Raw genomic sequence first — 25,631 nt, forward strand, 5'->3', positions numbered from 1 at the left:
ATATGAGTATATGAGACTGTAGCCGTCTTCAGAAACACCAGAAGTAGGGATCAGATCCTATTACAGACGGTCCTGAGACACCATGTAGTTACTGGGAATTGAACTCAGGACCTCTGGAAGAGCAGTCTGTTCTTAACTGCTGAGCCATCTTGCCAGCCCCTTCACTCTTTCTTCTCTCTCTCTCTCTCTCTCTCTCTCTCTCTCTCTCTCTCTTTCTTTCTAAAAGGAAAACTGCAATTCCTTCCACACTCCATGTGTCTCTATTCAATTCCTTTAGCTGGGACACAGAGCCTGAAGTCCTAGTGGGTTATGTGGTGTAAGGAATGGATGGAGACTGCCCATTTTCAGTATGAGGTGTGTTCAGACTTTGTCTGAGTTACAGGTGAGTGGGAGACCCTTAGCCGCAGGCTGCACCTGCCTGCCTCAGAAGCAGTCACCTGGTATGTGACTGAGGCCACAAGGGGGGCATCTCCAGCCCCATGAGGTATATTCAGTGTCCTAAACCAATGGGATGACAAAGTGGGAAGGGGCAAGTCTCAGCCTACAGGAGGAGAGGACTTTAGCAATCCTAATGAAGGGCCAAGTGAGACTCCACGGGTGGAACCCGATTTTCCCTTTGCTAGTGGCTATTGATCACAGACAGCCCTTAGGGGTGGCAGCCTGTGTCCACTTCTTCCTCTCACCGTTGGGGCCCTGTCTGGCTTGATTCTGTGTGGGCTTTTGCTTGCTTATTTTGATTTCTGTTTGGGGAGCATGTTGCATGTGTTCTGTGTTTTCTTTTCTTTATTGTGTGTGTGTGTGTGTGTGTGTGTGAGAGAGAGAGAGAGAGAGAGAGAGAGAGAGAGAGAGAGAGGGAGAGAGAGAGGGAGAGAGAGAGAGAGAGAGAGAGAGAGAGAGAGAGAGAGAGAACAAAGTTGGATGGGTAAGGAGGTTGATAGGATCTGGGAAGAATTGGGGGGGGGAAGGAAAAAAACATGATCAAAATATAGTGCATTAAATTTGTTTCTCAGAAAGAAAAGTTAAAAAGCAAAATAAAAATAATCATTGTCTTACACCTAATCAGCCAGTAGACCATTTTTGTCTTTTCTCTGTGTCAGAGTCCCTTTCTGCAGAATAATGTATTGAAAACTGCTTGAAATTTTTGTCTTATCTCTAGTCGGCTTCACCTGCTTCTGCTTTCCACAGGTAACTACCGGCAGCCCCCGAGCTTTGCGAGGGAACCAGTACCAAAGTTCCGTGTGTTGGCTAGGACAGCCAACTTGTAACACTTGGTTTGGGCTCATGATCATTTAGTGAGTTTATTCTAGCTCCTTGTAGATTCTAGGTTAAGACCGTGATGCAGCACACAGAGGGTTAATTGAGAATGAGGTGTGACAGGGTTCTGAGAAATTCCTACAGGAATCCAGAAATAAGGCCATCCAGAGTTCCCCCTTTAAAACTCTCCCTGTCATAACCGAGGACGCGACTCAATGTTCAGCAAGATGTCTGGGAGTGGAGGGATGGCAGTTCTGTGTGCTTGTTTTAAATATATATATTTATAGCAGAGTTTTATAGGACTTTTGACATGTTTTACCTCCCCAATCCTGTCCAGGCTAGAAAACACAGCCGTCGGGATAAATCCATAAGTTGCATGACGTCCAAGCAACCGCTAATATTTCAACCATTGAAGCTTTCTGTATTTGGGCCTCCTGGGTGGAGTCCTGGATCTCTGTAGAACTGGGCTGTCTGTTCCCTGAAAGACGGTAGAGCTGCCAGAAGGATGTTTCCCTGCACTGTGTCAGTGTCAGTCTTAGGGATGGCCTCTGTTGCCTACCTTCATTCACAGTTAATTCTGGATGTTGCTATACCTCTTCCCTTTTGTGTGTAGGATACGTTTTTTAAAACAGGTAATTAACATAAAGTTAGCTGCATTGAAGAGCATTAGAGTTTTTTGATAGTTCCTTTAGTCATGGATTTTATGGGACAGTTGCTGAACTCATTCCCAAATCTCCTCTACTCTTTAGCTTACTGGAGGTTAGGAGAATCTCCTCACATCACCGGGGCCCTTCTGTAGCTTTACTTTATTATTCTCCTATGGCTTTTCCCTCTGTTCCACCATGGACTCTGCCAGCACTTGGTTACTGAGGAGGGCGCCTTTGCCTCACCCCTTTCTCTGGGCGTTCTTCCCAACCCTCAGCCTTTCATGGGGTCAGCACCCATTGACTAGTGGCTAGAATGTATCAAGGGAATGTTTGTTGAATTAGGTGAGTTTAAAGATGGCCTAGAATTTGAAAGGAAATGCTGTGTGCAGAATAACCGTTGTGCCACAATTTCCTCAGATTGAATTATTGCCCTGTCTGTTGGATGTAAAATTTATCCCACTTAAAAACATGTCAATTAACTTTTTAATGAAAAACCAATTCTATCAAAGAAATTGGGTGCTTCAAAAGGCGTAGCATCTGATAATTAGCTCCTAGTTTCAAACGTCTAGAAAGCTCGGATTTCATGGGTCTGTAGCAGTGACTTAAAAAAGAAAGACAGAAAAGAAAAGCCTCCCCTAAGGCAAAATACAGAAACCAGTAGCTGCTTTAAGGGAGGAGCAGTGACTGTCACCCCCAGAACACAAACATCTTCCTGTTTAGAGGCAGAGAAATGGCCTGTGTTCCAATCAGAATAGGAAGTTAGCTGGACCGATCTGAGATAAAAAAAAATCCTATGTATAATTAATTTTGATATGATCAGCATCATATTTTACCACTTTTCATCTGCAGGAGATGATGATCAGCACAAAGAGCTTCTACAGGAGCCCGAGGCTGCAGGGGCCATGGAGGCTGAGGAGGACATATATGTTGGCAGTGGTATGCCACTGACATTAAAGGCAGGTGTGTCACCCTGGCCCATTTCTGGGTCCCTCTGTGTCTGAGATCACTGGAGCTACTGAGCCATACACATAACTGTTGGTAACTTTCTACAGAACCTTTCAACTACAGCGCATTTGACTTGTTAGACTTTCAAATTTAAAAAAGAATGGCTGTGATACCTTGCAGTGAATTAAACTTAATATTCAGAAAAAATATCAAAGAGACTGCCTAGAATCAAGGTCATTGTCCCATTAGAATCGACATGACAGCTTCTTCCCTGCCTAGATTCTTTCTAACCATATGCCCTCCTTTACTCTCCTGTCTCCACTGTCATAGCACCTGCCACCCTAATTACCTATCTGTCAAAGGTGTACTATTAGTTTCATTTATGGCTGTCACCCATTCAGTGACTTCGACACTAAGAAAGAGCTTAGTGCCATGCAGCTTCTCCCAGAAAAAGAAATCCAGTGATGATTATTCTTAGCAATGACAACAGTCTAGGTAGGCATAATATACAGCACTGAAAAGGGTTAATATGGATTTCCATTATTCTTAATTGAAAAATATTTGCCAGCCACATCTTTCCTTAAATAGAACAATATGCTTGTATTAGGCCAAGCCAAAGAGATCAGATGCTTTCAAAGACAGGATCTTTGAAAGTTGTCAAGGGCCAGTCAAGAGGGCACTTCAGTCAAACGATGGTGATGACCACAGTGTGATAATGGGCAGATGGAACATGTGTAGGGCATAAAGCTATGACCATGCTATGCCAGGACAAGGTTGCCCTGACCCACAGGGTGACAACCAGTAAGAGAGTCCTGACATGGTTCATGAGCTCAGGGGGCAGTGATGCTAATGTAGGGTACCATTTGATTCCTGCTGTTGCAAATAGACCACAGGTCAGGCTAGTGCATGATGGTGTCATTGGCACAATCCAAGCCTCTCTACCTAAAACTTGTTTAAAAATTAAATTGATTTTTAAAAGGCATTCTAGCCCGTGGGCAATAGAGGAAGCTGTAGGAAATGAATGTTCAGGTTAGAATACAGAGATTCTAGGCTGAGTACAAACCACACTGAAGAAGTAATGTTGGAAGCCTATCTCACAGGCTGGATGAACTATCTCATGATCTTGGGCTTCAGAAGAGTTTTCCTAGGCTTGCGTCTCCACAGACGCCATTGGCATACACACTTCATTCTTGACTCTTAAATCGTAAAATTGGGTTTGGGAATCCCACAGCCAAGGTAATCCCTACCCTCCTGGTTCAGGTCACCAGCATTCTTCTGACCTATCATGGCAAATGTGTACTTCAACAATGTCTAGAGACAGCAAGGGCCACTGATGACAATCTTAAAACTATAAAACAGACTCTGCAAAACATTGATTGGCTGGATTTTTGGGAGAAATTATCTTTTTGTTAGTTTATTTGTTGTTTGTTTGTTCATTTTTTGAGACTGCATATCATTATGTAGTCCCGAATGGCATGGGACTGGCCATGTAGACCAGGTTGGCTTTGAACTCACAGAGATCTGCCTGTTTCTTCCTGTCCTTGTCTCCTATGTGCTCCCACAATGCTTGGCAAGTAGTCCATCTCTGAAGGATGAGTTTTGAGTTAAAACACGTGGCTAGGGATACAGCTCAGTGTGTAAAACTCTTGATGCACAAACATGAGAACACAAGTTCTAATTTGCAGCACCCACATAAGGCCTGTTCATGTAGTACCTACAATCCCAACACTGGGACACCTTAGTAAGTAGATCCCAGGAACTCACTGGCTAGCCACTCTAATAGTCTAATAAGGCAGCCTAGAGTCACTAATCATCTAATAAAAGATCTCTAGGTTTAGTGGGAGACCTTGTCTCACAAAGAAAGAATAGGTAAGGTGGAGGAAAACAGATACCTTACATTGACCCATGTCGTCCACAAGTGTGCCCGCATGTGTGCATGCGCACGCGCGCGCACGCACACACACACACACAGACACACACACAGACACACACACACATGCGTGTGCACATGTACACACAGGTAGACACACATGCACACACTTGCACACCTATACATGCATGTACACATAACACCTATACATGCATGTACACATAACACATACATGTTATAGCATGAAAGTGTAAAGATGACTTAGAATCATATCCATTAGAATTAAATATGTAGCATGGAGGAATTTTCAAGGAAGCTTCCAGAATACAGTTCCCAAGAGTTTTTATAAATCAGAATTGTTTTCTTATCGCTGGTATGCTTATGTGTCCTTGCTTCTATGAAACATTTCCAGGTTTCCTATAGCCCTGTGATCAGTGGAAAGATGCTAAAGGTTAGAGCTAAGTGTATTCCCATGAGTACAGAGGACCCAGCAGATGTCTGTACCAAGAAGAAAACTCAACAAAGGTCTTACGAGCTTGGTAAATTACAGATGTATAAATGAAGCACAAAGACCTATTCTTCACATGACTTTGGATATCAACATAATTTCTAGATTTGCTGTCTGAAAACAAAGGGACCCACAGGTAGGTCACTGTGGGAGAACAAAGGAGTGATTCCATGCCAGGCATGGAAAGGTTCGGGCATGTAGCCTTCAACTTTTGGGTGTAGAAGGCACCCAGTATCTGCAGAATGCTTTCCTGCTTGGTGAAGAAAAGTCACTATTCAGTTCAGCCTCCCTTGGATGACTCAAAGCCACAATCTATAAAACTTACACACTCAGGCAGCCATCTCTTAAGTATCTCAGAGACTAACAGTGCCTCCTCTACTTGAGAAGCTGAGACATGCCCATGGGGAGCACTGTTGAGTAAAGACTGAGCTGTGCTTATGGGGAGCACTGTTGAGTAAAGGCAGAGACATTCCCATGTGGAACACTGTTGAGTAAAGGCTGAGACATGACTATGTGGAGCACTGTTGAGTAAAGGCTGAGACATGCCTATGTGGAGCACTGTTGAGTAAAGGCTGAGACATGCCTATGTGGAGCACTGTTGAGTAAAGGCTGAGACATGCCTATGTGGAGCACTGTTGAGTAAAGGCCAAGCTATGCCCATGTGGAATTCCGTCTTACTTATTATTCTACTGCTGGACAAAGTGTCGTAGCTGAGGCAACATAAAAATTGAAGTGTTAGTTAAAGGTCAATGTTCCCAAGGGTTAGAGCCCATGATCATCATGGTAGGGAGCATAGCTGCAGGCAGGCAGGCATGGTGCTGGAACAGTAGCTGAGGGCTTAGGTCTTTGTCAGTGAGGAGAAAGCTGAGGGAGGGGGGTAACAGAATGGCTGCGAACCTCATTCCCATTGACACAGCTTCTCTAACAAGGATATACATTTCCAAATCCTTCCCAAGCTGTTCCACGAACTGGGGACTGAGCATTTAAATATATGAGTCTGCAGGGCCATTCTCATTCAAACCGTCACATGCACTAAAGCACACAGTCATAGCATAGCACACACCATAGCACTGTGGGTTTGACACCATTGCTAGGGGAACACTGAGGCTCATGAGGTTGACTTCTCAGGAGAGACAAGGGGCTTCAACTAGACGATGCTGGCCAGCTGTGCTGTCTCTATTTCAGATTCAGTTAAGTAAAGGCTGCAGTAGGATATCTCTTGCACAAGGCACTCATTAGAAGTGACTGGTATAGATATTATTTATTAAAATGTACATCGCTGAAGGCAGGGGCCAGGGCCATCATTTACAAAGATTCTGCAGGGAGAGAACTCCCAGGGTGCCATGTGCTTAGTAGATATACTTCCTCTGCTTAGCATCCTTGTGTTTGTGTGTGTGTGTGTATGTGTGTGTGTGTGTGTGTGTGTGTGTGTGTGTGAAGTCTGGGTATATATATGTGCATGTGTGTGAATGGCACATGTGTTTGTTCAGGCCAGAGGTCAACTTTTGGTGGCGGTCTTTGGGAGCTCTTTTATTTTTGTGAAACTGTCTGTCATTAGGACTTAGTGCTTGGCCTTTACACTAGACTGGTTAGCCCCTTGGGATCTTCCTGTCTCTATCTCTCTATAACCACCAATTCTGCAAATACAGATCCATACCATTACCCAGATTTTTACCCGAGTGTTGGGAATCAAACCTCAGATCTTCAATTGCTTTACCAATTCAAGTTCTCCCCAGATCCCCAGATCCACATCCCTGTTCCTGTTCCTGACTTTCCAGGAAGCAGTGTTAGCCCTCACCTGTGCTCCTGCACTGCAGGGTGCTGTACTTTGATGGGACCCATTGATGGGTCGTCCTTGGCTCCCATCACAGAACAGAGAGGCCTGTCCTGGCACTTTCTGCCATCCCTGGAATTTCTATATACATGCTCTGATGGCACATAAGCTGGGGTCCTTCTGGGTGGGTAAGATTATATCTGATATCTGGCCAGTGATTTCTGGGGAACCATTTAATTCCCTCATCGATCTTTCTGGACTTTCATTTCCTCTTTTATAAGATCATCCCTGGGTGTTTTCTGAAGTGACTGTAATATACAGCTGAGTTGATATCAGCTCACAATGTCCCTGAGCATGGAGAGAAGAAAGCCATTTGTTGGTACAGACTGTCAATGCTTCTACTGAAGCATGAGTCCAGAGCCTGGCTCAGTGCGTGGCGTAGGGAGGTGTTTTATTCGTTCCTGCATTTGTTAAACAGATGAATTGATGATTTGTTAATCTGCCAATTTGATAAGGAGCGATAGACAAGTAATCAAATCTAAGTCTAGATTCTAGTTGGAAGATAAGACCGTGGTTAGAATATTAACAACCCCAGGAAACAGGAATGGTGGGGCAGCGAGGTCGAGCTGGGTCCTCCGTATTGGAAGTACAATATAGGTGGCCGCTTGCTCAGGATGTTAGTATTTAGGAAATCAGACAAATACAAGATGGAACCCATTGCTGGGGTGGCTAGATATATCATATACCCTACTGTTGTTATTCTAATAAATTAGCTAAAGTGTTACACTGACTCCTAGTAGCTTATTGTGAGACTCGTAGACTAAGGCATATCTCAACCTTCATCAGAGGAGTTATCTTCTTGCAGGAAACGTTGATTAACACAGATTCACAAACTGGACAGTGTGTACAGAAGGAGACACTGCAAGGTGTCCAGCCCTAAATGGGATGTCTGTACCACACTCAGTCCTCCCGAGGCTCGGATCGCCATGGAAAGGAGGCCAGAGAGACTTTAAAAGTCAGAGGTGGTTGATAATTGTAATGAAACCACGTTTTCTCGACATGAGCTGACAGTTGCCCATATGAATTTGTAGCATTTGGGACAGCATGCAACCTAAGACAGACAAAAATCCTAGCACAAAGTCCCATCGCCATCTGAGGAGCTAGTGACGATGAGTAGCTGCTGGGAGAAGGAGAGTCAGTCTTTGCTAAAAGTGTGGCCTCTGGTAGGTAGATCACATTGTAGGGGCTGGGCCCACACCCAAGAGTATCTGGAGCACAAATGGAACTCAATGCATTTTTTTTTAAAAAGAGGGCAGGAAGTTGAGTGGGTAGGGAGGAAGGAAGTAGATCTGGAAGGAGTTGGGCTGGGGAGCAAATACGATCAAAATACATTATATACAATTCTCAAGGAATTAGTACAATAATTAATACAATACTTCTTAAAAAGGTTGTCAGGGTTAGATATAAAAATGTGGACTTAGCTTCAGGTGATAGTAAAATTGTGATAACAGAACCAGTGGATACTGGGAGATGGGGAAGAACACAGGAAGGGTAAAGAGAGAATGTTGGGACACAGCTACATCACAGAGCACTGCTCTCAGTGAAGCTGGAAGCACACTGGGAAGAGGAAGTGGGGTTCTACTGTGAGCCCAGGGAGGCTGCTGCGAGAGGCACAGTGGACACGGACACTCATCACTACCATCCTAGGGGTCACTTAGATACCATTAGACACTGTTCTCTGAAGCCCTGCCCATGTCCTCTGAATGGGGAAAGCCTCACTGCCTGAAGTCAGCTGAGGGCTAGCCTTGGCTCCTGCAGGAATTGGGTAACATTTTATATTGGAACTTTTAAAAAAGGCTACCACAAGGACCTGGACTACCTCCCTGGTGGGTGTTTGCCTAGAATGTAGGAAGCCCTGGGGTTGTTTCCAGCACATTGGGAGGGGTGGATATGGGAACCAAATCAAGGGTGTTCTCAGCTATATAGCAAAGCTGAGGCCAGCTTGGGTATATGAGCCCTTTGCTCAAAATAAAAAACAAAACAGAGCCAAAATATTATATCTGAGATGCTAACAATTGATGGGACACATGGCTCAGGGATGACATAATTTTAGTGCTTTTGATATTTATTCTTTATCATTGAGAAATTTCTGCCACTTAATTTCACATTTCTGAACTTAGTATTATGAAGTAGAGGGCTTCTATAGCTTAGTGATTTTTAATGTATCTTTCACAGATAGACTTTATAGATAGAGGAATCTTAAGGAAAAATGCAGCTTGGTTACTTTCTAGTCTGAGACTTTAAGAAATTTCTATGTTGCTTTATGTGCACCACCTGCCTGCGTGGTGCCCTTGGAGGCCAGAAGAGGGCATCGGATCCTCTGGAACTTGAGTCATGGGTGTTTGTGAGCCACTATGTGGGTGCTGAGAATCAAACCTGAGACCTCTACAAGAGAAGCAAGTGCTTCCAACCACTGAGCCACCACTCTAGCCCGTAGTACAAGACTGTCAAAAGTTACCACTATTCTTTGGGGTTTTATTTTTCATTATAGTGTTTGAATCATCATCATCAATCATCATCAATCATCATCATCAATCAATCATCATCAATTATCATCATCAATCATCAATCATCATCATCAGTCATCATCAATCATCAATCATCATCAATCATCACCATCACCACCATCATCATCAATCATCATCATCATCAATCATCATCAATCATCAATCATCATCAATCATCAATCATTGTCATCGTCGTCGTCGTCATCATTGTTGTTGGTGTTATATAGTTGACATCCTGAGGTTCCAATTACATGAACTTGGGGGCTGTGCTATCATCCTCTCTGGTTGGGAGGTTCTCTACTGTCTTGGTATACTTTCTGGGCTTTTGAGGTAAGAAGAATCTTTTATTAGCTCTGCTTTTAGACAGCCAGAGAACAAACCTTGTTAATTTACAGTTAATGCGATATGTCTGGCGACATCCAAGGTCTGTGGCAATCTTGTCTTTTGCAAGTCTGAACTGGGAGAATAGAGTGGCTTAACTGCCTATTGTTAATTGGGTGTTACATGTATTGGAGAACAAATTTATCTCTTTTTAAGGAGGTCTTAGTGGGAAACAGAGCTGTGCTAGAGAACTTGGGGGGTGGGGGAACATCACCGAGGAGCTGCGCCAAGGGACTCATAAAAGAAGATCAAATTAGAGGGCACACCATGTCCTGATTTATCTTCCCATGTTCTACATTCAACTATGAAATCATTTCCAGGGGGGCAAAAAAACACCAGACTGAGGCACAAGGAAAATGACCAGAGCTTGTGCTGCCCTCTGCTGTTCATCATGACACATAGCAGACATGTTCTTGTCTCCAAAAGGAAATGAACTTTCTGATTGGCATCCCCAGTGCTAGAAGCTACTAAGAATGCTACTGGAGGAGAAAAGCATTATAACTCTCACCTAGTTATGAGCCCTGTGAGCTACACTACCAACCTACCTGTGAGATATGCCCACTGAGGTAATAGTGGTACAAATGTCATCAAAGTAAGAAGCCACTTGATGAGATGGAACCCACATCTGATATTGTTGATGAGGCCAATAATGTGAGATTAGACATGTCACGGGTCCTGAAAGAACTTACTACTGTTCCGCTAAGTTAACACAGAAATGAAACCACCCCTGAGGACATATTTTATACCCACAGGATGCTGCAATGTTTAACCTCCATCAGGTGGTTTCTGTGCACCACCTTTCTGCGTGGTGCACTCGGGGGTCAGAAGAGGATATCAGATCCTTTGGAACTTGAGTCATGGGTGTTTGTGAGCCACTATGTGGGTGCTAAGAATTGAACCTGAGACCTCTGCAAGAGAAGCAGAGAAGTTGAACGTCATCCAGCTAAATAATAATTAACACAGAGATTCACAACTGGACAGTGTGCAGGGAGTGGGAGACTATGGAGCCCCCAGGCCTAGATGGACTGTCTTTATCAAATCCTCCCTTCAGTGTTCAGAGATCTATGTGGGACAGGAGGAGGAATGACTGTGAGAGGCAGAGGGGTGGATAACTCTAAGGAAACAGAGTCTTCCAGACACAACGAGGCTGATGCACATATGACCTCACAGAGACAGTGGCAGCACACACAAGACCTGCTGCACAGGTTCAAGAGCCAAAAATCCAAGGGTGGGGGAGGGGAGGTAGGCATGAAGTCCAACTAAGAAACTATTTGCAATTATAGCTTCTCAGAAAGAGAAAGTCTGTTACCTTTAGGGTAGTGCCACTGGATATATCAACCACAAAAGCCCTGCTTCACGTGCATGTGTGTGTGTGTGTGTGTGTGTGTGTGTGTGTGTGTGTGTGTGTGTGTGTGTGCGAGTGTAGAAGGAGGTCTTGAGAATCTGGGTGGAGTTGAGAGGAGGTCAAAAATATAATCAATATAGTCTATGAAAAAAATTTTAAAAAGAAGACTTAAGAAACTAAAAAGAAAAATGCTTTCTTTTAGTAATGTATAGTTTCTTATTAATTCTTGTTAACATGGACTAACTCTTTATAAGGGCTCACCCTCTGATCTTGATCCATAAAGATATGGTTAATCATCTTTGTTTTAAGCAAGCAGGTCGTGGCCACACATAGGAAGGGAGAGGCATGGCTGTGAGGTGGAGAACCCACCTTCAGTTTGCTTCACTTTGTGTTGTGGGCAACATGGGACTGCTGGCCCTTCCTGCAAAACTTGGTACCTTGTGGCCATCATAATTTATACCTGTAGTGAGATTTTATTCTCCTTTTTCATTTCTTGAGACAATATCTTCCTATATATCCCAGGCTGGCCTTGAATTTATGATTCTCCCATCTCAGACTCTCTGGTGCTGGAACTGGAAGCACATACCACAACACCGGCCTTTTATTTTGTGTGTGTGTGTCTGTGTGTCTGTGTGTCTGTGTGTCTGTGTGTGTGTATGCTCATACACTCATAGGACAAAGGTCAACCTTCAGTGTTAATCCTCAAGTGATATCTACTGTCCGTGTAGATTTCTTAAGTCAGAGTCTTTCATTGGATTTAGGACTTGCTGGTTAGGCTAGCTGGCCCACCAGTGAGCCCCAGGGATATGCCTGTCTCTTTCTCTCCAACACATACAGACATGTTCTATGATGCCTAGCTTTTGCCATGGCTTCTTGAGATTGGCTTGGGGTCTTTGTACTTTGGCAAGTACTCTACTGACAGAGCCACCTCTCTGGGCCCTGTTGTACACTCAGCATCGTTGGCACATATGTACTATAAGCAACTATTACTAAGCCGGGCTGGCATTCACATTTAGAGGCATGGAGCAGTCTGAGGCAGCGAGAGGCAGCTGGGAAGGGGAGGGGAGGGTGTTCTCTGAGCCCCTGCCAGTGTCCTTTGGCTTGCTGTCATCAAAATAACGAAGCTTACAGCTTTCAGGAAATGGATGAATGAGTGAACGGGGGCTGGATGGAAATAAGGAAGCAGTTTGAGTGGACGGTGAATGTTCTGCCAATCAGAGGTGATTTTCTCTCTCTTTCCTTTACAGAATTTTAAACACGTTGGGACCAGTGCTAAAGCCAGGAGCTATGGTGATGCTATTCATGCCCTGCCCTCACAGAGAAATGCAATGGCAAGCAAGTGTTCTGTTCCCTCATGCTGGAAGGCTAGCTTTATTCTCTGAGATCTGAGGAAGGGGCTCAGTGGCTGGCAACAGCATACCTGACAGATAAAGAACCCACAGTTTGGATTCCAGCTCTGACAGTCCTGGATTTAAACCTGTACTTCATGGCAGAGGTGGGGGCCAGTGCACATGGAATACACCTATGTCTGTGTCAGCAGGGTCTGCAGCTGCCCTGGACACAAACAAGTGCCCTGGCTCCTGCCCACTCATGCTGTCTCCATACCAGACTTCCATACTCCAAGAGAGTCTGGATTTGGGAAACACATCATCACTTTAATGAAAGGACTAGCAAATGGGTTGGTTATATACTTCAGTCTTATGGAAGAAGGCAGTTCTGACCCTTGCCTTGAGACATTAGGCTCCATGAAACCAGCCAGTTGCAATGGGACAAAGTCTATAGGATTTTGATGGAGGTCCATAGGGAGAGAAAGAGTAGTCCCTGCCTTCAGTCCCTGCCTTCAGTCCCTGCCTTCAGTTCCTGCCTTCAGTTCCTGCTCTGGCTTTCCTTGGTGATAGACAGTGACTCAGAAGTATAAGCCAAACAAACATTTTCCCTCCTCAAGTTGCTTCTACTCTCAGTGCACATCAATAGAAACCCCACCAGGACCCTGTAGCACATAGACCCAGCCAGACTGGTTGTCCACTAGGTTCCAAAGACAGGACGATCTCTGCCTCTCCAGAGTGGATATTACTTGTGTTGCTACACCTTGTGTTTTTGTGGGTACTGGGGACCAAAACCCAGGCCCCTGTGCTTGCTCAAAACCACAGCTGAACCACTTCCGTAGCCCGACTGCATGTTTTTATGTTTTATGGCAGGAACAGGAGACACAAAGATGGACTGGGCATGATTCCTTCATTTTGACAGTGCCTTAAAAATCTCCATGAAAACACTGTAAATCTGAATCGCTATTTTTATATTTTCCTTTCTCCAAAATTCCCTCTTTTCTGATATGCCTCGGTATCTGCCCATGGGGAGTTTAAGGCGGTAGTTCCTATCCCGCATCTCAAGCTGGAGTGAGAGATAACAAATGGTCCGTATTCTGACCTCAGCGCCTTCGCTAGGCCTGCTACTGCTGTTGTGGTGGGCACAGGTCCCCACTGTCTTGCTTTGCACAGCAGAGGGTGTAGCCCTGTAGTCTTTCTCAGTGTGGGATAGGGCAGGGAGGGAGGGTGGGCAGGAGCATGTGGGTGAGAAGGAAGGAGGGAAGGAGTTCATTTAATGCAGAGCCTAGCAGTGCAATCAATAGGTGCTGTCCACTGACTATCAATTAAGGCACAATTAGGGCCTATGCACTCCGAGTTTGATAGGCCGCTGGCAGTGCCTGGGAAGCTACCAGATAAACAATGGCTCTAGGCGACCGCATCCTGGGTAACATCCCCGGTAATAAAGCAGGAGTCTTCTGGAGTGAGGTGCAAATGAGGACTTTGCTTCGCATGTGGAGACAACATGACAAGAAGAAGCACAATGAAGGCCGAGTGGGCGGGAGTGCGGGAAGAGCATCTGCAGTGAGGTCCTGGGAGATGCTGGGAAGGCGATCGGTTATTCCACACTTACTGTGGGGTAGGGGTGGGAGCAGAACACCGTGTACTTCCGAATGATGCCATTCAGCTTGAGCGGGGGCAGCCAGGACACAAAGACCATGGAGGCCGAGGCTGCTGCTGCCTTGACACCAGCAGGAGGACCTGGAACTGGAAAATCCAGGGTTAGTCACGGGGTGGAATGGTGGAATGTAGACTCCCATGGCTGCCCAGGTGACACTCCCTCCCCCAGTGACTGTTCCAGTGGCCTAGCCCCTCTCCAGGTTCAGCTCTTTGAAGACCAATGTCAAGGGTCTCGATGTGTCCTCATAACTGAACCCTATCCATACACTGAGCCCTAAGCCTGGTGGTTCCAGATGTCACTGTATTTGGAGATAGGATCTTTAAAATGGCAGCTAAGGCACTGATCATTGAATGCCCAGTCACAATTGGGACATCCATATCACTTCCTCCGAGGCTTGAGGAAATTGGGGAAGACAGAGAAAAGAGCATAAGACCTGGCAGACAGGCTGAGGTCCCTTTTAAGAGGGACTAAGGGCTAGAGACAGGGGATATCAGACTTCTTTGACGTGTCAGAATCTTCCTGCCGTCAAGTGAACTGTCATGCTGTGAGGGGTTGGGGGGAATGAGGGTAGGGTGAGGGCTGGGGATGAGGATGAAGGTGAGGGTAGGACTGAGGGTTGGTACTGAGGGTTAGGGATGAGGGTGAGGGTGAGGGTTGAGCATAAGGGTTGGGGATGAGGGTGGGTTGAGGGTAGGGGTAAGGATTAGAGGTGAGGGTTGGAGGTGAGGATTGGGGATGAGGGTGAGGATGAAGGTGGGGTGAGGGTTGGAAATGAAGATTGGGGATGAGGGTTGGGGATGAGCATGAGTGTGGGGTGGGGATGAGAGGTGAAGAGTATGACAGGACACACAAAGCTGTTTATTGACTCACATAAGCTGCACAGACACATCCCTATATTCTGAGGTCTTAGAATTCTAGGCAGGGCTGATAAACCCACAGGGCACAAAGTATCCAGTTCCTATTGAAAGGCAACCTGATGGGTGGCTGTGCGAACACACACACGCACGCATGCACACACGCACGCACGCACGCACACACGCACGCACACGTCCACCAAGTTATGGCCACACATAGGCATACTCTCGTGAAGGTCTGAATGAACGATGTCCCCCTAAAGCTCACTTTGTGAACGCCTTGGTTCTCAGTCGGTGTCTCTGCTTAGAAACGTTATGGAATGTTGCAGGTGGGCTTGCTGGAGGGAACACATCTCTTTGAGAGTTTACAACTCACCCATCCTCTCTTCTCCCTCTCTGCTTCTTGTATGACCAGCCAGCTTCCTGCTTCTGCTCTGGGGATTCCCTGACTGCTGCTTTGCCTATCTCACCATGTCAGGCTCCATTGTTTTCTGAGGCCATAAACCAAAATGAACCCTTTCTTTCTTAAGTTGCCTTTGCCTGGTTTTTATCACATCATTGGAAAAGCTCTCGATGCTTTCTGGGCTAAGCAAAGCTCAGGCGGATGGGTAGTCAAGGGGTTCTCTGGATTCTTATGCTAGTTTTTATTTCTTTTTAACCCTCAGTTTTACCTCCCATCTATCTTGCCAGAGAAATGCTTCACACACCACATAGGGTGGACACAGAGATCACACATTCCATCTACCGTTGGCCCCAGACACACGCTCATTAATGATATGCTTAGTAAATATTTAAATTTAAACAGAGCTGGCTCTGTGTACACATTTACTGTGTTTACTTTTTCATAGAGGGATGGAGGTTGAGTCCAGTGCATGCCTCAGAATGAAAATCGTTACTGAAAATTAATACATTATGTTTTCCCCTTGTGTGGCAAGGCTTGGGCTATAGATTGGGCTAATAAGACTGGTATTAAGATTCTACAGATGTTTTAGAGTCCAGAATTCTTTGTGCTCAAGAGAGTAAAGCTGCATAGCAAGTCACCTCTTACGCTCTTGCGGCAATGGCAGATGTGTGTGCTTTGAGTCCTGATTCAACAATTCTCAGCCCGATGATGATGGCCATGGACACAGAACTACAATTTATGGGTCTGAGACTCCAGGCTCGGACCTTTGGAATGACCACACGTTTACCACAGGCCCGAGATCATGTCTATGGACCTAAGTATCTTAGGGACAAGAGAGTTGTTTTTTAAACAGCCACCCTACGCAAACATTCATTTATATTAGTGGGTTTTTAATGGAGGTTGGCATGCACAAGACTGATTTTGTTTGTTTGTTTGTCTACTCGACACGAACAAGGGCCATGTGGGAAGAGGGAACTTCAGCTGAGAGAATGCCTCGGGTTGGTCTGTGGGGAAGACGGTGGGGACATTTTCTTGATCAGTGATCGATGCAGGATAATCCAGCCCACTGTGAACAGTGCTGCCCTTGGGCACTGGGTCTGGGCTATATAAGAAGGCAAGCCCTGAGGAGCAGGAGGTAAGCAGCAATCCCTGTGGCCTCTGCTTCAGATCCTGCCTCCAGATTCCTGCCCTGACTTCCCTCAATGATGGGCTGTGATGAGGAAACTGAAATAAACCCTATCCTCCCCCAGCTGCTTCTGGTGATCTTGTTTTAACAGAAAGCAAACCAGGACATTGTCATTTCTGAATTACTGAATCTTTTGTGTGTCCTTCTTTCCATCCAGTCTTTGCTCCGTCTCACTCAGAAATGGCAACTTATCTTACATAAACACTGACTTCCGATTCTGGGTTCCCTTTGACCCACAGCACCAGGACGAGGGGAATTCTCCGCCCTCCTCTGTAGGGTCTCTGAGGGTTTGATCACAGCCAGTCATTTTCCAGTATACTTCTAGATATGAAAGCAGAGACCAGAGCACAGGGGGGTTTGACCTTAGGCCTCAGGGTCAAAACTACGGTTTCTAAAACTAGATGACCAATTAAAAATTGATTGTTCAGGATTTCCAGATGATGAGAGCTGTGGAGACTCCTGCCTTTCTATTGGACTTCCATAAATTTTCCTGAAAAAATGCTGATGTCAGATCTTAATGCTTCAGGCAAATCTTCTTAAATAATTTCAGAGATACCTGTGTCACCAGTTAGTGATGGAAAAATATTTCCCACTGCTCTGAGGGAAGAGGGAGCAAAGAGCGAATGTGTGGTGAGGGGCCAGCAGCCTTCTTTATGCAAGTTTGAAATATGGTTACCTAACTTCTGTTTCCACACATTCCTCAGTATGGCCATACTGAGGGTTGTAGCATATGGCCATACTGAGGGTTGTAGCATTTGGGTTCCCAGTTGTTCTGAGAAAGTAAGGCATTTGGAGTCCTGTGGGTAGCAGGGCACAGAACCAGCATCCATACACCTCTCTACCCCGTCTTACAATTAAACAACAGCTCTTATCACTAGGACAGCTTTGTGGATGCCTCAAGGCATGAGCAAACTTCCTCAGGACACTGCATTTTGACTTTGTATTTCCTGAAATGAGCCAGTGTCTTTGAGTAGAACCAGCCGACAGCTGTGCACATCTTTAGGAGAAGAATGGCCTGGGTGTTCTAGAGAAAAAAACTGAGGCCAGGGAGGACTGACCACTGTGCAGACAATTCGGTATGAGGAGGCCTGGAGGGTTGGTTGAATACCACAAAAGGTGGGTGGATGGGATTGTGGAAGAGACAGCTGGGCCTGGCTCCCTGAGGGGAGCCCAGGGTGAGGGTGTGGAACCCTCTGGATGTCTCCTGATCAGGATGATAATAGGCAAGGGGTGGGATGGAGAAGAACAGGTAACATCCTGTTTGAGGCTCCAAACTTCCCTTCTAAGGGTGCATGCGGGTTGGAATGGAAGAACGGCATGCTTGGGGGTTTACACAGCTGCGAGAACAGAGACACCAAACTTGCCACTACCAGACACGGGCCACAGAGAGGGCTCTCCTTCCTAACCTGTCCCACTGCCTGGGCAGGAAGATAAGTAAGTTCAGATCAAGTCTACACAGTGCGGTAGTGTCCCGGGTCAGCCTGTGTCTGGATGGTTCTGGAAATCCTTGGGCATTCATTTGATACTGGTTACTTCTTTCTTCACAGAATAACTGTCTTTTTCACTGCTGCTCTGCTGTGCACTAAAGCCCACACTGCTCCTCACACAGCCCGGACAAGGAAACGGGGCGGGGGTTCGTTAAAATAATGAAAACGGCAGTCCAGCTTGTACGGAGCACCAAGGGCTGGTCTGGAGCCAGATGGGAGTTGAGACCTACTTAGTCAGCACGAATCCTTATAAGAATGCATAAAAACGAAATGTCATGAAGCTTTGAATTCAAGCCTTTCTGGAGTGACCCAAGTCATGTGGAGTAAGACTTAGGCCAGTTCACAATTTTGAAGTAAAAGAGCTCACTCTGGCAGTAATTAAAATTATTTGAACAGAGCACAAAATGGTGCAGCAGGCATGAGGGTCCTGGGACAAAAGGTGGTTTTTGGTTGAAACAAACAAACAAACAAACAAACAAACAACAAACAGTGACAAAAGAAAGAACTAGAGAAGCGAAGAAAGAAGGAGAGATAGGAAGAAAGGAAGGAGGGATGGGGAGGGAGAGGAGGGGGAAGAGCAGGAAAATCCTCACAGGAAATAGGATCGATGAATGGGTACCTCAAGCAAGGTAGCTAGCTGGAGGTGGAAGGCCTACTCAGGATGGGCTGTTTGGAAGGGCAGGGAAACTGGAATGAACAAGGTCAAGAGTAGGCTGATGGACAAAGGTCAAAGGTGAGGCCTCCAACCTGCCTTTCCAGAGTGGCTTCAGCCCAGGTGTGAGTGTAGTATGTCTCAGGATATTTCGGATCTGAACTCCCCACTCAGTGCCCACCCTATGTCTCACCATCCTCCTTGGTACGGGTAAAGATCTGCTCACTCCGGACGCCGTCCCCTGCACGGGTGAAGGCCAGCACCTGGATACTGTAGTTGGTGTATTTCTCTAGTCCATCCAACTCCAAGGAAGGCTGCGTGGTGGTGACGTTCTTAATCTCGCCCAGCTCTGGAGGACAAAAGTCAGAAGATGGGACCTCATTACCAAGCCTATCACACTCTCTGGCTGTGGCTGTTCTACCTGTCATGCAGAGGACAGGGAGGAGCTATGCAGAAGTGTCACAGGGCACCAGCACCATGGACCATTTGAAAACAAAAATCATCTCCATCAAAATGTCCAAAAATACTGAACAGAAAATTGACATGGGGAACAGTAATCCACTCTTGGTAAATCAAATTTCAGCATCATGGTGTCGCTCTTGGAAGGTCTCTCACCAGCAAATACCACGGGGCACCTCACCAGTAACATGTCTCTGTATACCTAATGGCTGTTCACCAGGAAACTTCTGCAAGATGAGGATTGCTTATATGTGTGTATGTATGTGTATATGTGTGTATGTATGCATGTGTACATGTGTATATGCATACATGTGCACACACATACATGTATATATGTGTATGTTGTATACATATACATGTGTATATGTGTATATGCATACTTGTACATATATGCATACCCATATACATGCATATATGTATATGTGTATATATGCATACATACATATACATGCAGACACATATATTGTATATCTATGTATACATATACATGCATATACATGCATGCATGTATATATGTGTATATATTATGTATATATGCATATATGTATATAATGCATGTATAGTATATGACTCTATATTCATTCATTCTTGATTAATGACTGCTGTGGGAGGGACAATTGCACTGTGGGCAGTGCCATCCTGGGCAGATGGTCTTGGTGTTTAAGAAATCAGGCTAAATAAGTCATGAGGAACAAGCCAGTAAGCAGTGTTCCTATCCTAAGGTTATTTGACTTCTCTTCATGATGGACAATAAACTATATGCTGAAATAAATAAACCCTTTCCTCCCCAAATTGCTTTTCATGAGCGTTTTATCCTAACAACAGAAAGCAAACTAAGATGCATATTTTGCATGTGTATAGGCATGCACATGTATGGGGTATACATGTTCATGTATGTTTGATGTCTGGAATCATTCCCATTCATGCTTTCCTCATATTCATTGAGGCAGGGTTGCTCAGTCAAACTCAGAACTCAATGATATCCCCTGGCCTTGCTAGCCAGACTACCTTGGAGATCCCTACTTCTGCCTTCTGCGATTGAAATCACAAGTGGGTGGTCACACCATCTGGCATTACATTGGTTATGGGCATCCGGACTCTGGTCCTCACACTTGTATGGTGAATGTTTTAACAACTGACCCGTCTCCCACACGCATCATTTATATTTCTAAAATTCTATGGTAGCATATGCAGAGATTAGGAACCCAAGTTAATCTCAAGTCCCTGAGCTAAGATGCACCCTGTGAGCAATTCCAGCTCTACCCGACATCATCGACTACAGTAACCTTGGTATCCATAATATTCCCACAATGCAGTTGGCTTCTACAACTGAGCCTATCTCTTGGTGAACAAAAGAAAGCAGTAACTGTGAGGTCTGTGGCTGGTAGTCTGCGAGGGGTGACTGATAGCCAGTCTGTGCAGTGGTGATCTGTATATCAGGATCTCAAAGTGTGTTTGTTCAGCTACACTGAGGCATCCTTGACCACGCGTGTGTGCATGCCTCAGTATGACTGACCAGGCATGTGAGAGGATTCGGGCTGGGGCTGATCTGAGGGTTCTGCACACTCCTCACCTCACGTAGGCTGAACTCTTCTCTGTGTCACCACCCAAGTGACAGGTGATGTGTGAGAACCTTGGTGTGTGCTAAATCTGCCTGACTTTCCTGAGTGGGATCCAAGAGTGCTATTCAGAGGTGGAACACTGTGCCTCCACATCAAGCACAAGGCACGTGGCAACTACCAGCAATTGGAATGATGTGGAAAGTGTCTACATAGCTGATGCCCCTGAGTTTAGAAGCCGGCTCCTTCCAGAGTCAGTGGCAGATCACGACAAGGAGGCCTTGCCTCCTTGGGATCTGCTTGCCCAGGGCCAGGTGGCTGTGAGCAGGGTATATGGCACCATGTAACTGCTCTTACTAAGGGAGGGATGAGGTGTAAGGCAGGGGCCCAGCAGACACTATCTGGGTAGCTGGCTACAACGAAGGATATCTTTGGTATATTGCAAAGGCATTGAGAGCTGTGGTCCTGATCTCTTTTCTCAATAGAGGTGGTGGCATGCCAAGCCAGCCTCCTCAGGCACGAGCCCTGCCCATAGGATCGAGATGGATAAACCAAGCCGGCTAAACAGTTCATGACTCCACAGTCATCATTTGACAGGCAAGGAGCTAAAGGACAGAAAAGCAATACATCATTGCCAGTGTCCCTGAGAGCCTGGGCCATGGAGGCAGGGTGTGTGACCTCACATCCACCACACACAATCATGGATACTTGGTAAACACAAGAGATGGGACCACAAGTATGTGCTGTCCAGAGATTGTGTGCTTTAGATGCCTGGGTTTCTGCAGCATGTTGTCCAAAAGCATCCCACTCAGAAGGTCAGATGTTAAGAGCCACCTACTTTAAGATATATAATATATAAATGTGATATATGTAGGGAGTATGTATTCAGGGCACATAATACCCATGTTCAGGGTACATGTAATACCCGTGTACAGGGTACATGTAATACCTGTGTACAGAACACATGTAATACCATGCACAGGGCACATGTAATCCCCATGTACAGGGCACATGTAAGAGTTGTGAAAAGGATATGTCATGTGTGCTGGTTTATGATGTTTAAGTTGTATAGTAACTGCAGGGTTTATACTGTGTATAGGTGTATTTGGCATTTGTAGCATGTAATGTCTGTATGGTATGTGTATGTGTGTATTTTATGGGAAAGCTTAGTAATGTAGATTGTAGTATGTATAGTATATATGGTATATATGGTATATTTGGTATTTGTGGTGTGTGTATGTGTTATATGGTGTCTATGGTATGTGTCTAGTATGTGTATTGTGGTGTGTTTGGTCTGTATTGTGTGTGTGTGTGTGTGTGAGAGATAAGTGGCATATGTAGTCTACATGTGTATAGTGTAGTATATGATATGTTGGGAGTGTGTGTAGTATCTATGTGTATACTATGCATGGATATATACACATATATGTGTGCATTTATATGTATTATATGTGTATATATGGCATGTGGTGTGTGTATGGGGTATCTATCTGTATGTATAGTATATGATATGTTGGGAGTATGCATGGTATGTATGTGTGTAATATATATATATATATATATATAAAATCACATGGTGTATGTGTGGATGGGGTATGTATGTATGTAGTGTATATGGTATGTATATATTATGTGTGTGTTGAATGTGTTGTGTCCATATATGATTCACATGTGTGAAATGTTCTCTAGGTCCGGTTAGTACTGTCTCTCCATGCTCAGGGTTTGTGGGATTCAGGAGGGTTGAGTTAGAGCTTGTAGGGTAGGTGCCAAGACACCCAGTGACCACGTAGAGTGCCCTGCTGACCTGAAATGCTATTTCTTAGAGGTGGCCCTTGAGCAGTGCTTTAGTTTCTGATCATTTCTTTAGCTTTCGGAAGCCATGAGGAGAATATCTGTAGTAGACAGAAACCACACTGGTCTGGCCCTGATTCTGTGAGTAGAAAGAACCATCCTTAAGAATTATGTTTAGTGATGTGTGAGCATTCAGACTTTAAAGCTTGGTAAGTATAAACACAGTGTACAGAACAATCTCAAACTGGATGAACATAGCTGTCACATTATACATTTTATTACCCTATGCTATGCATTTTTAAAAAAGCTTTCATTGGTGTGAGGACTTCTATAGTTAATTCTGCCTCCCTTTTGTGGATGGCACCCACTGGCTTGGTTCACATGCATTAATATCCTGCCCCTGTTCATTAGTCCAGAGCCCCCTAAGCAAGTCCTACATTTCCCCATCTCCCAATCTCAGCCTAGAGCAGATGCTCAGTTAATTTGGGTCTGATGTGGATCTGGCACGAGTCACTCTGGGCTGTCTCCCCATGCAGGGTAGTATGGGAACAGCGTGAGACTCCACTCTAAAAGGAACCAGGCCTAGCAGTCAATTCTAGAAACACATCCCCTAGAACATGCGTGGCAGAGGGTCACACAGTGGACATGACTCAGCAGAAGGCAGCATCTGCTATTGTGTCTTGCCTTCACTCCTTAATTTAGTAACAACGGTAGGGATATCTACAGCCCTGAGGCCTGGTTAGCAGAACAGACCCAGTGTCCTGAGCAGAGGTACTGTGTGCTACTTGAGCTCTTTATTACCCTACTCTGAGGAAGGCAAGAAAAGGCACGGAGGCTAAAGGATGCTCCATAGCAGAGGGGAGGCAGGAAGAAAAGAGGCAGGAAATAAGGGGAGAGGAAATGAGAGAGGCTTGAAGAGAGGAGGTGGGAAGTGAGAGCTAAGGAAAGAGGGAACAGGAAGTGAAGGACAGGAAGGGGGCGCAGGAAGTAAGGTGCAGAAAGAGAGGCACAAGAACTGATAAGCAGGAAGAGGAGGTGCTGGGAGGGTGGGAAGAAAGGGGACAGGAAGTGAAGGGCAAAAAGAAGGGAAGGTGCAAGAAGGGAGGCAGGAAGGAGGAAGCGCAGGGGCTACAGGTGCCAAAGCCTAGGAGCAAGCTAGGAATGGGGAGCTGGGGCCATGTGTGCACTGTCTAAACCTGGGGTTTGGGATTTAATGACTCCTCGTGGAGACAATGACATGCTTCTAAATGTGTTCTGGCATTTTTTCGGGAGCCCTCACACACTTCTACTATAGACATGTGATGTTCCTTCGCTGGGATCTATTCATGGGATAAAGGGGCATTGTTTAAGGGCACGCGCTATGTAGAACATTCTAGATGAGTGTTTCTCAACCTTCCTAATGCTGCAACCCATTAATACGGTTCCTCATGCTGTGGTGACCCCGGTCATAAAATTATTTAGTTGCCACTTTATGACTGTAATTTTCCTAGCTGCTGTTATGAATTATAATGCAAAATATCCGATATGAAGGATATCTGATATACGACCCCCAAAGGGGTCACAATCCACAGGTTGAGAACCACTGTTCTAGACAGGGATTAATTATTGAAGCTGCAGTTTTGACATAGACACTCGTAATTTAGAAAACACAGTCATGCCCGATCCCCCAACTGCCACTCTCTAGACTGCTTCAAGCTGCTCTTTAAAAGGCTTTTTTTGTGAGTGCACAGGCTCAAGTGTGAAGAAAGAGGGTAGTATTCAAAGATGTCCCCAGTGTCCCCCTACAACCCAATTTCACCCCAAGAAAGGGGTCTGCAGGTTGTGCAAGGCATCCCACGGGAACATGCTCACCACCCACACGGCTTCCTCTTACCTCCGTCTATGAGGTTGGCCCAGTAGATGACCCTGAACCCCTGGAGAATCCCATTCAAGGCCTCCTTGGACAGCGTGGACCAGGAGATTGATATGCTTTCTGGTGAGGTTGCTATGGCTTGGACATTTTCGGGAGGGTAGCTGGGTACTGAGAAAGGAAACAATTACAACCTGTGATCGCTGTGTGGAAGGGGGGGGGTGTTGTCAAAGCAACAGTGGATACTAACTTACTACTCTAGCACACAAAGCAGAATGTCCTCAGGGGAATATTGCAACTCAGTTGAGTGTCTCTGTGGAGGCTACGCAGTTGTCAGGGAGGAGATCCCAACTCCTCCTGCCCACTCCGAGACTCTACGTTCAGGAAGTCACCCCAGACTTGAATTGAGTGCAAGTCAACTCTTAATGCGGAGGAGGCCCGCTGGTTCTCAGCTTTGCCCTCCCACAGCCATGGCCAGCTCCTGTTTTCTGTTACATTTAGGTGCACACAGCAGTTTCCCTTTATAGATAATAAGCCTGAGCACAGATTGGAAGGCTATTGGGAAATGTGGGAGAGAAGAAATATAACCACGGGGCTTCCCTACCTCATCTCCAAAGCCTCCCTTTTAGGAGTATTGTGTTTTGTTAAAGGCAAGAGAGAGAGAATGAAATTAATAGTATATGCTATTTATTCATTGATTGATGGGGTCTTACTATGCAGCCCTGGAACTTTGTAGATCAGGCTAGCTTCAAATACAGAGACCCTTCCTTTGCCTTCTAGTTGTTGGGCTTGATGGCGCCCACCAGCACTCCTAGATTATATACTATTTTAGATATTGACTGTATGCCAACGTTAAACGTTAGGGGGAGGGGCCAATTATTAGCTGAAACTAAGTCATCCAAGTGCAAATCGAAATGCAGAGCCAACCACTCCTGCAGAGGGCAGAGATGGAATATTTGGGTCTCGCAGGTTCTAGTCATTTAAGCCTTCTCTGCTCTGTGAGCAAAGGCACATTGTGCAAGGAGTCATTAAATGGAGCGTGCCGACTTAACTACCATATGCTGAGCCTTTTGGACTGGAGGGTTCTCGGTCATCAAGCACCATTGGGCTGTTTT

At 45.5% G+C, this 25,631-nt stretch overlaps 1 protein-coding gene across 11 annotated transcripts in view; it reads right to left on the reverse strand.

Moving 5' to 3' along the window:
• Positions 1-25,631, reverse strand: part of Dscam (DS cell adhesion molecule) — a 585,477-nt gene that overhangs the window by 74,670 nt on the left and 485,176 nt on the right. For all 11 annotated transcript variants that reach the window (XM_039087936.2, XM_039087935.2, XM_039087937.2 and 8 more), the window contains 3 exons: positions 24,541-24,687; positions 19,052-19,207; positions 14,229-14,362 (listed from right to left, as the gene is read on the reverse strand). In XM_039087936.2, the coding sequence (XP_038943864.1) occupies positions 14,229-14,362; positions 19,052-19,207; positions 24,541-24,687 (437 nt within the window). The remainder of the gene's footprint in view (positions 1-14,228; positions 14,363-19,051; positions 19,208-24,540; positions 24,688-25,631) is intronic.

Source organism: Rattus norvegicus, chromosome 11 (genome assembly GCF_036323735.1).
Source record: "Rattus norvegicus strain BN/NHsdMcwi chromosome 11, GRCr8, whole genome shotgun sequence".
In the NCBI taxonomy this organism is placed as follows: domain Eukaryota; kingdom Metazoa; phylum Chordata; class Mammalia; order Rodentia; family Muridae; genus Rattus; species Rattus norvegicus.